At 36.5% G+C, this 11,825-nt stretch overlaps 2 protein-coding genes across 2 annotated transcripts; one reads left to right on the forward strand and one right to left on the reverse strand.

Moving 5' to 3' along the window:
• Positions 1-744: 744 nt before the first annotated feature.
• On the forward strand, positions 745-3,368 carry LOC140177609 (uncharacterized). The gene is made up of 5 exons (XM_072210742.1): positions 745-1,069; positions 1,451-1,532; positions 1,638-1,862; positions 2,070-2,443; positions 2,545-3,368. The coding sequence occupies exons 1-5, from the start codon at positions 745-747 to the stop codon at positions 3,366-3,368; spliced, it is 1,830 nt and encodes a 609-aa protein (XP_072066843.1).
• Positions 3,369-4,250: 882 nt separating this feature from the next.
• LOC112735924 (serine/threonine-protein phosphatase 7 long form homolog) lies at positions 4,251-6,986 on the reverse strand. Its single transcript, XM_025785349.3, has 5 exons — positions 6,909-6,986; positions 5,075-5,790; positions 4,900-4,990; positions 4,627-4,780; positions 4,251-4,408 (listed from the first exon to the last, which is right to left on the reverse strand). Exons 1-5 carry the CDS (start codon positions 6,984-6,986, stop codon positions 4,251-4,253), a joined length of 1,197 nt encoding a protein of 398 aa, XP_025641134.2.
• Positions 6,987-11,825: the final 4,839 nt, after the last annotated feature.

Consider the following 11,825-nt stretch of genomic DNA (forward strand, 5'->3'; position numbering starts at 1 on the left):
GAGTTTTGGCAGCTTTTGGGAGTGGAACTCGGACGGTCCGAGTTCTGTGTTTTTGAAGTTTCTAAACTGGGAGACGCACGGTCCGATTTGTGGTGGAGAGGGAAAGTGTGTTGTTGCAGATGAATCGGACCCTGCGAGATGGCTGGGGTGGAAGAGAAGACGCACGGTCCGAGTTGCGTGTAGCGGATGGAGTCGGACCGTCCGTTTTGGCTAAGGATGGTAGAACCGGTTCACGAAAACGCATGGTCCGATTTGGTTGTTGAATATATTTTTGAATGAAGTTAACCAAGTCGGACGTTCCGAGTTGAGTATAGAGTCTATATAAAAGTGTGCAACGAGTTAGTGTTAGGTTATCCCTCTTCTTCTCCTTCTTATGCGCCGCTTCCTCCTCTGTTTCGTTCTTCTGGAAATATTTCATGGTTGTTCAAAATCAAAGAAGTGTGTAGTTAGTGTTATGTTTTTTTTTTGTGAGTAGGAGAAATGAGTGATAGAGTACTAATAAAGGTGTATTATTTTGGTCAAATTTTATTACAAACATCTGAAGGGGTAAAATTTATTTGTGAAAATCCAATAGATGTTGTTATTCCTTTTATCATTTCCTTTGAAGAACTCAAAGGTTTGATCTGTGAAAAGATTGATTCTGAGAGGGCAAAAAAAATATCCTGTGTTCTATACAGATATCCCGTATCGGTATTTGGTGGGTTTGTCCAATTTCAAACAAGATATGTGACGGACGAAGCGAGCATGCAGGAGATGTTTTCAATGTATATTGAAAACCGGGCGCAGATCTCGTTTATCGAGTTGTATGTTGAGTTTGAACAATCTGAGGCAGACCGAAACATTCTACGGGAAGATTATAATAGTGACAGTGAAGAAGAGTTCGAAAGCAACTACGAATGTGTTGGTGCAGATGGAGATGAAGATCATGGTGAGGGAAATATGGATCCAGATGTGACAGAGGTGGCAGATGCACTCGCAAACGATATGCCGTTTGGGGAGCCTTCATTCATGCGAGTTCTGGACTTGGAAGCCATGCATGTTCCGGAGTTTCCGGAATATATGACTGCAGGTACGTTAATATTTAAATTATTGTCTTTTTTATTTATTTATTGAATTATTTATGAATGAATTATTATTTATTACCCATTATTTAAGCATGCGTTGATGTCATGTATGTGTTAGACATTGAACCGGTTGACCTGATCCTATGTAAAAAAAAATTTAAAAATAGTAGGAAGTTAAAAAAATAAAAGTCAACATATGTGTTAAGTAATGTTTGAAACATATCACGTTATTTTAAACGAATATAGAACATAGAATTTAATATTTTATTATTATTTACGTTAGGGTCTGATTTATGTCATACTTGATGCAGTTAATATTGATTTAGTATGGTTTTGAAATATATATGTATTTATTGAAATTTTTCCCATGCTTGTTGTCCTGGCAGAAGTTCCTATTGTCGCAGATGGTGAATTTGCTGTTGGGATGGAGTTTAGTTCCCGGGAAGCTGTTATTAAGGCAATAAAAGAGTATACCATACGACGAAGCGTAGATTACCGGGTGTATGAGTCTGAGCCTTTGACATTTTATGCCAAGTGTACACAGTATGGGTCAGGGTGTGATTGGCTTATCAGGGTTAGTCTGATCAGCAGGAAGTATTGTTGGGTTATAAGGAGGTATAATGGTAGTCACACTTGTACCAGAGCCACCATTTCACAGGATCATGCGAAGCTGGACTCCATCACAATTGCAGAAGCAATAAAGCCATTGGTTGAGGCTGATCCCTCCTTAAAGGTAAAGTCCGTTATAGCAGAAGTGCAATCGAAGTTTAACTATACTATTAGCTATCGGAAAGCATGGTTGGCTAAGCAAAGGGCAGTAGAAAAAATATTTGGAGGTTGGGAGGCATCATACGAAGCGTTGCCTATATGGTTTCAGGCCATGTGTCATAAGGAGCCATCAGCTGTTGTCCATTTTGAGACTATGCCTGCATACCAAGGCGATGACTTGGTTGGTCATATTCGGGTACTGCATAGAGTATTTTGGAGTTATTACCCCTGTATCAGGGCATTCAGACATTGTAAGCCAGTTGTCCAGGTGGATGGGACTCACTTGTACGGAAAGTATAAGGGTTGTCTCCTAGTCGCAGTCTCACAGGATGGCAACAACAACATCGTTCCAATTGCGTTTGCTATTGTCGAGGGAGAGACTTCTGATGCGTGGCACTTTTTCCTTAGTAACTTGCGTCAACATGTTGTCACTCGGGATGGTGTGGGACTGATATCCGACCGACACGAATCCATCAATGCAGCTGTGGAACGGAGTAACGGAGCATGGTCACCTCCTAGAGCTTTTCATATGTTCTGCATCAGGCATATAGAGTCGAATTTTCTGCGGAAATTCAAGGCACCGTACCTCCAAAAATTGGTCGTCAACATTGGTAATAATTTACTACATTTAAGTAACTTATTAACAGTAGTTAAATATTAATATTTGTTTTCGACTTTTATGATTTTTATTTTTTTTTTTGGTTTCCTCTAGGATATTCCAGGACGGTGCGGGAGTATGAAGTGCGTTACCAGCGATTACAGGAACGGGGGGAAGCGTATACCAACTGGTTAAACCGAATTCCTCGCGAACAGTACGCATTGGCGTTTGATGGTGGATACCGATGGGGTCACATGACAACGAATCTAGTGGAATGCATCAATTCAGTGTTGAAGGGTGCACGCAATCTTCCTATTACTGCTCTTGTCAAGGCAACATTCTACAGGCTAAACGAGCTTTTCACCAGAAAAAGAGCAGAGGCAGAAGCGCGGATTAATGCTGGCCATGTGTTCTCCGAAGTCGTGACCTCGAAGTTGCATGCAAACCAACTTGCATCAAGAAACATACAGGTCAGTTGCTTTGACCGGCAGAATGAGGTCTTCGAGGTGCGTGAGATGCCAAGCGGACTGGAGTTTGCAGTCGATCTACGCGCCCTTCGATGTGATTGTGGTGAGTTCCAGGTGGACCGGATCCCCTGCAGGCATGTGTTCGCATGTTGCGCAAACCAGCGACTGGATTGGAAGCTATATGTGCATGATGTGTATAAGATGGACCAAGTTCGGCGGGTGTACCGAGCAAGATTTAGGCCACTAGGTAACCCGACGACGTGGCCTGCGTACAACGGTCCTCGCTACGTACCGAATCCGTATCTGAGACGTGTCTCGAAAGGGCGCCCCAGGATGACGCGTTTCTTGAATGAGATGGACACGCAAATGTTACGTCGTCCTAGGCGATGTACGCTATGTGGAGCTGAGGGACACAGTCGTAGTAGATGCCGTCAGTCAGCTGGTAGAACTGCCGACGGAGATGCTCAGTAGGTTCACATTGTGGTAGGTGTAGAACGTCACTATTATGTCATGGGTTGTCATTTTGATAGAACTTGACCTGATATGTGGAACATTATGTAATGTTTTTCTGATGTTTTTATGTTAAAACGGTTTATGTATTGTAATGTTTTCCTTGTAGAACGGGCCGGTCTAAGTGCACAGGTCTTCCAACTAAACCGGCCGGTCCGGTTCAACCGGATTTTATGAATGACCCGGCCGATCCGGTTCAATCTGATTTTCTGAAAGAACCGGCCGGTCCGCTTCAATCTGATTTTTTGAATGAATTTGCCTTTCCGGTGCAATCTGATTGTATAAATGAACCGGCCGGTCCGGTCCAATTGGGTTGTATAAATGAACCGGCCGGTCCGGTTCAATCTATTTTTCGAAATGAACCGTCCAGTCCGGTGCAATCTGATTTTATGAATGAAACGGCCTGTCCGGTTCAAGCTGATTTTATGAATGAACCGGCCGGTTCGGTTCACTCTGATTGTATAAATGAACCGGCCGGTCCGGTTCAATCTGTTTTTCGTAATGAACCGGCCTGGCCTGTGTAATCTGATTTTATGATTGAACCGGCCTTTCCGGTGCAATCTGAATGTATAAATGAACCGGCAGGTTCCGGTCCAATCTGATTGTATGATTGAACAACAATAATGCGTACATATACAACACCTGTACCTTACTGCGTACTCAAGGTTAGCAATACCTGAATAGTGTCCGTAGTGCATAAATACTCTAAACATACAACATAAATGTAGTGCGTACATACTCTAAACATACAACATAAATGTAGTGCGTACATACTCTAAACATACTACATAAATACAACATGGTCCACGTGATTACTACTTAAATAAATAAGTTACAAGACAACTACTTTCTCATGGCCCACTTCACATCCTTGACTAAATTCTTGCATTTCTTGGCCGCCTTTTTGAAGACAGATGGAGTGTAGCGACTAGCACTGCGACGTGGTGGATCAATCCTCAGATTGTAACCTTTGGAGGTTTCATCCGGAGTGCGTGCATGACCTGTATAGAAATTATAAAAAATAATTAAATTATGCGCAGCAGGTAATCACAGCAAGACATAAACCACATAAGATTTACTAAAAGTAAAAAATAGATGCCAGTTATGAACATAAAATAAAAAAGTAATGGAACATGTAAAGTAGAATACAAAACATAATACCATCATTACGAGATTCTTCATCCTCGTCAAACTCCTCTAGGTAGTCCCTGAACCAAACCAAACTGTCGCCTAAATCTATCGGTAGCATGCCACTCGACACATTCAAATGATACCAACGGAACTGTAGCACTCCAAACCACCGACTGCATGTAGATTTCAGGAGGAATGATGTTCGGATCCACCCGATCCACAGCATAAGCAACCCAAACAAACTGGAAAAAATAAAGGAACCTCAACATAACTGTCCACAAAGCCAATTACAAAGACAATGCTGTATAATTATGTCTTAGACCCTAAACATAAAACTAATACTACTTTCATTGAAACATACCTGCCCTTCCTGAAGTTCATCAAATGACTTCCTAAAGTGAGCTAACTTCAAGTATCTAAATCGTCGGTCACCACGCTCCCAGTTCCGCCACCTATTATGATATATTCAATTACCTCAGCTACCATTAAATGAATCATAAATATCAACATACGGGTACATTCTAACAAATTATTACCTGTTTGCTAGTGGAAAACTTCGAGGTTCCCTAGGTAGCGGCGATAGGTATGGCATCCTGATCCAAGCCCAACAGAGTAGAAGTGTTAGTGGACCATCTATTTCCTTGCAGTTAAAACGGGATGCACGGCATAATGCCCTGTAGAGATGTGCCAGGCATGCCGCTCCCCAACTATACTGACCAATACTACCAAAATCACGTAGCAAGGGTAGAAATTTCCAATGCACTCCTGCCCCAGACTTATCCCCAAACAAGATCGTCCCGATCAACAACATAATATGGCACCTCACATACCTCTGTATACTGATATCATCAATCAACTGTAAATTTTCTTTTAAATCACGCAGCCAGGTAAGTTTTATGCAACTAGATCTACAGTCAGACATACGCGGTGCAACTCCAAATTGAAGCAAACACTCCGCCTCCAACGCTTCATAACTGCTCATTGTCATCCCTGTGACCGGAAGACCATCTGTGGGAAGACCAAGAATCATAGCTACATCTTCAAGTGTCACAGCACATTCACCAATGGGAAGGTGGAACGTATGTGTCTCTGGGTGCCAACGTTCAATTAGAGCATTTACCAATGCTTTCTGACACTGCACTATCCCAATCTGAGATGCATGATAGAACCCGGTAATTCGCAGATGATCCTCCACCCTTTCGTTGTACCGATCCGGAGGAAGTGGATGGTTACATGTCAACATTCTTGATTTCTACAAAAAAACATAACAAATTACTAATCAAATTATTAAGAATTGCTAACTTACCATCATAAATTTATTGACTGAATCCTTATACAACTAATTCTCGTAACTTCTAAATTTAACTAGTTAATCCTCAAAAGTATTCATAACTGCTAATGAAACTCATTACAAATACATATATTCCTAATCATAAATCTCAACAATATTTACAACATCCACAATAATATCGAACATTAATTAATTAGTCTTTTGTTAAAAATTTTTTCCCCTGCAATACAAAATATTAATAAATCTGTATATGCCATCATTCATATTCTAACAACGCTAATAATTAACTTGCTAATAATAATTACTACAATTAAAATTATTTAAATTTTCCCATAAAGAAATATCTAACATGGCTTAATTAAAAAAACCTTTCTAATCAACTCAGCATTAACACTTTACCACAATAATAATAACATCTAACCAAAATCGATAACAGTTACACTTAATTTCTTAAAAACACATTCAAATAACATTGGCTTACAAATAATAATTACACTACAATTAAATAAACTTATTAAAAATTTACATTATGTTCTACTTACTACTACAGCCAAAAACACAAAACTAAAGAACAACAACAACATAACCATAACAAATTTTCTTATCATGATATATATAATTAATAATCTGTAAAAAAATATTTAAATAGAACCTAACAAATATTTAAAAATTAGTCATAACCATTCTATTTATATTCTACAACTACATATCTCTAACAACTACATAATCATAACAAATTTTCTAATCATGATTTATATAATTATTAATCTGTAAAATAATTTTAAAGAAATCTAACAAACAATGAAAAATAAGTCATACTCATTCCATTTATGTTTTTCAAATGCATGTCTAACAACAATATAATCATAAAAAAAATTTTAATCATCATAAATATAATTATTAATCTGTTCAAAATATTTTAAAATAATCTAACTAATACTAATAAATTAGTCATAATCATTCTATTTATATTCTTCAACTGTGTATCTAACAACAATCATAATATTGAAATTTTATATTTTAATAATTATAACTATAAAAAAATTAAAAAACTCAAAAAAATTTCAAAAAATACTTACATAATCAGGATCACTGAGATAGTGAATAATATGAAGCTCAGATCGATCAACATCTTTAATTTTTGATTTTTTCCCCATTAATGTTGCTCCTCCACCATGCAAAGTTCAGAGAAATGAAGAAGAAGGCTTTGAGGGAGAAAGGTTGGTGGGAGTGAAGTGGGGATTCGGATGGTAGGAGAGCAGGTTTTCTTCTTTCTACGCTTATGATGCCCACCGATTAGGGACTCAACGGGGAAGCGCCGCGTGTCCATACCAGCAATGGACTCGGACCGTTCGACAACTCAAATCGAAATCGGACGGTCCGTGAAGCACGCCATCTCGGAGGGTCCGAGTCCCTCACCATCGTCATCCCAATACACTGGACTCGGACCGTGCGTTTTGTGGCTTGAACTCGGAGGGTCCGAGTCCCATTCCCCTGACACCACAACCAGGTTACACACCAGCCACCCCCATATCCTTTGAATACACCAGCAACGGTACAATATGGAAATTAAAAAGCGTTTAGAAAGAAGGCTAATTTTTTTTAGTTATGGAGAACCATGATATGTTATGTCTAATTATAAAGAAGTGGCGTATTTTTAATAAATATGAAGATGATTTTTTTTAAATTAAAATTTATAAATCAGAGACTTAAATTTGTTTGAGATATAAAATTTAAGGGTCAATTTGTGTTCAAGCAAAAAATAGAGCCTCAAATTTGTGAGCGAAAATAAATTTTGTTCGTTGTAAAGTAAATTAGAGAGTTCGATTGGTACATCTAAAAATTTTTTTTAACACAAACACAAATGTAAAGATTAAATTTGTATATTTAAAAAATTTTAAAATAAAAAAACCAAATTTAATTCTCAGATTTGTATGTTTTAAAAAAAAAATTAAAAGTTAGATTTATAGTATCTACAAAAAAAAATACTAAATTTTTATATTGTTAAAAAATACTACTAGAATCACAACGCTAAAATTAAAAAAAGCATAGAAAAAAACAAAAGTTGAAAAATTAGATTCAAATTCGTATATAAATTTTAAACATGTTCATTTTAGTTGTTAGCTAATAAAATTGTTACATGTATAGTTAACCATTACTATTGTGGTAACATAATGATTAACCTTTACAATTTGATATCTTAAATGACTTTATTTAGTCTCTAAATGGACTAAATTTAACAAATAAAATATCCCAATTTAATTTATTGAGGAATCAAATTAAATCTCATATATCTTTAATATAATCTTAGAGATACATACTTAGGAGAACAATTTAGACATTAAAGACAAAGGAGATAATAGAGATTTTACATTTTTGAAAAATTCTATAATTTTTATCACTAGAATACGTAAAAAAAAAATTAAAAAGAATTTTGGTTCACATTAGGGCTAATTTGTTAAAAAAAATTTAAATATTTTTTATGAGACAATTTGAATACTTTTTAGATGAAGAAAATTTTGTAAATTATTTTATACACGTTTTTTTAAGTGTATACAAGTGAAGTAAGTGATTTGTTTTACTTGTTGCATGAAGAAATTGAAAAATTTAACCTAAGGTAACTCTTAGTATTAGTTCTTTCAATTTTATTCCTTTGTTCCATGTTGTTAAGAATAGATCCTTTGAAAGTCTAGTAGAAAAACTCTTTCGATACCTAGATTACTAAAAACAAATTTTTTATATAGATCTAGTAGGTAAACCTTTATCTTTTTTATTGTCTTCGTTATGTCTTTGTTACTATTTTTATTTTATATCATTTGATATCAATTACAGGTCATAGGTAAATTTTAATTTATCTACACGTTCTAGGATTTATGTTTAGTTTTTTTGTTTAATCTATTGTTTTTGCAATTTTACCTTAAAGTCATATTAAAAAAAATTCACAAAAAAAGAAAGAAAAAATCACAAAAAAAAAGACAGAAAAAAATTACAAAATATAAAAAAACATAAAAAAACATTCAGATTTGTTTCACATTATTTTGAAATTGGAATTTCTCTGTTTCTCTTAAACTTAGAAAAATGTCAATTCTTATTTTGTTACTTTTGTCAAATAATCTGAATTTTCTTGTCAAAGTTTTTATTATTATATTATAATTATCATTAAGAGTGGTAAGTTTAAAAGAGGAAAAAAGCTACAAACTGAGTGCAAATATGAGTCTCCTAATTCGAGTAATACGCATGAGAAAAGTATTGTGTGATATTTTCTTTTTGTAAGTTCTTCAATAGCATAAAAAATAAAAGAATGTTACAATTGATAAAGGAGTGGTCATATATCCAAAACTGATGTTCAAAGTCCTCCACAAAAAATTCAAAGGATTCATTAGCAGTTTGATGACATAGATTGGGATTGGTCCATTACTTTTTGTTAGAAAAACTCATTTTTGAGAGTCTGTTCACAATCAATCTAAGTAGTCCGATGGGGATACTTCATCCAACTCCAGACGGTATAGACAATGGAAAGATGCTGATAGTGACATCAATGTTATCAAAATACGTATTCCAACTTTTAAAAACATAGTTGATCCTGAGGCTTACATAGAATGGGAAAGAAAAATGGAGCTAATTTTTGCTTGTCACAATTATTTCGAGGTGAAGAATGTGAGGTTGACAGTTGTAGAATTTTCAGATTATGCTCTTGTTTGGTAGAATGTGTTAGAGAAAACTATAATATGGTTTGAAAAAACACAAATTAACTCTTGGGAGAAGATAAAAAAAGGTTATGTGGCAGTGGTTCGTGCCATCTTACTACTATAAGGAGCTACTTCAATGGCTCTAAAGATTGTACCAGGACTCTAAGTCTGTAGAAGAATATCATAAGGAGATAGAGATGTTACTAACTAAGGCTAATATTGAGAAAGATTCCGAAGCTACTTTGAACATTTCTTATGTGGATTAAATAGAGACATTACAAATGTTATTGAACTTCACCAGTATGTGCAAGTGGAGATTTGGTGAATATGGCTATAAAGGTGGAAAGGCAGCAAAGAGGGATGGGGATGAGAGCTTCACCCAACTCTAATTCTAGGTGGGATTCTATGGGAGCTAAGTTCGGGGAGAAGAGCGACTTCAAGGCTCCAAATTCAAAAGAAAGGAGCACAGACCAACAGAGGAAGAAGAGTGTAACACCCTATCACGCTAAGCTTTACCCTATAGTCGTAAAGCAAAGGCGATAAAATATCATGACAGGTCTAAAGCTCATAACATAATATATAATCAATGAGTATTAAGACTAGAAGCCCGATGAAAGAAATAGAAGATCAAAGAAGAACTCAAAAATACAAAACGCGAAGCGTTCACACACGATAGCTATATATATATATATAAAATAACCAAAAGGGAACTAGCCGTAGCCCAGGAGTTTATGTTGACTAATTAAACAAGATACAACATAATTTTTGATAAAACCAGATACATCCTGTCTCTCAAAGTTTAAACTTCTAAGGCATCAAAGTACAGTAATCAAAAGGTAAGAGGTACTATAACAAAATAAACAAAAGATAAAACTCGAGCCATCCTCCGCTCTGTCACCATTCACCAATTCACCGAGGTGGGTTGCGACCTACATATGAAAAATAACAACATATGATTCTCAGTGTGGTAATAGTGTCCAATAGATAAGATATAAGGTTCCGGGAAGCCAGAGACAATCCTAAAACTTCACAATGCATAATATTTCAACTTATAACACGTCTTAAAATCCATAAAAGGTCAGCTAACTTAAGGGATCTTTACTCTAAGAATCACTGCTGTCCCACAGCCAGCGCCAACCTATCCTACATGTGATCACATTGCCACTGTCTACCGAACCTCCTCAATCCCAGTATAAAATATAAGTAAATGCAACCAAATAACAGACAAGGTTACATGTACAGAAGATAACACAAGTAGCATTTAGGCATGTTATACAATTAGGCAGAAAGCAAATAAACAATCTAAATAATCATATAAGAATGCAAATGATGAATGCCTACCCTACTGGCCATGAGCTCCCATGTCGGTTACATTGTCAGAACCCGACACGTCCGGTAGATAACCCGGATATCGTCTCTCTGTTTCACTTTCATACTCTTGGGATATAGTGTCTGCCACACTCTAGGGATATAGTGTCCACCACACTCTTGGGATATAGTATCCGCCACACTCTTGGGATATAGTGCTCCCTCACTCTTGGGATATAATGCTCGTCACACTCTTGGGATACAGTGCCTGACACACTCTTGGGGTATAGTGCCTGACACACTACACCCACAGAGAGAGAACCACGAACAAGCGAGATTTCACGATTTCACTCAAATTCATCCCCTATCTCACTTTACTTCATTCTTAGTAGTAATCATCATCAACCATCACCATCTGTCAATATCATTGTTACCCTTATCATACCTCAAACCCACAACCTCGACAAGTGGGATTAACCACCGTCCTTGCCAAATGCATCACAACTTATCAACAACAATGCATCATAATCTGCTACTCATCTAAGCTATCACCCTTCATATTCAATAGGTTCACCAACCTCAATCTTTCACAAATCGTAATTAGCTTTCCTATTCTCACTTTACCATTAACATGCCACTCTACCAATCCACTCTAATTATTCTATCTACAGTACGTTACAAACCTAAGTCATCGTCTCTAAACTTATAACAGAAAATAGCCCCTTTTAATTCTCCCAAAGCATTCTCGCTTGCCCAAAGCCTAAACACTAGCTAGGGGATCTTAAATAAGAATTATGGAAGTTTAGAAGGCTAGAGGAATGTTTAAAATCACAAAAAAATAATTTCTACAAAACATGGTGGTCATGCGTACGCATGCCACCCCTCGTGGACACATGATGTGAAAAACAACATTGTCGCGTACACGAGTATAAAGGACAATAACGTTTGCTCACACACGCGTGCCACCTGCCGCATACGCGAGTGTTCAAAATCGTCATT

This window comes from Arachis hypogaea, chromosome 13 (assembly GCF_003086295.3).
Source record: "Arachis hypogaea cultivar Tifrunner chromosome 13, arahy.Tifrunner.gnm2.J5K5, whole genome shotgun sequence".
Taxonomy (NCBI): Eukaryota; Viridiplantae; Streptophyta; class Magnoliopsida; order Fabales; family Fabaceae; genus Arachis; species Arachis hypogaea.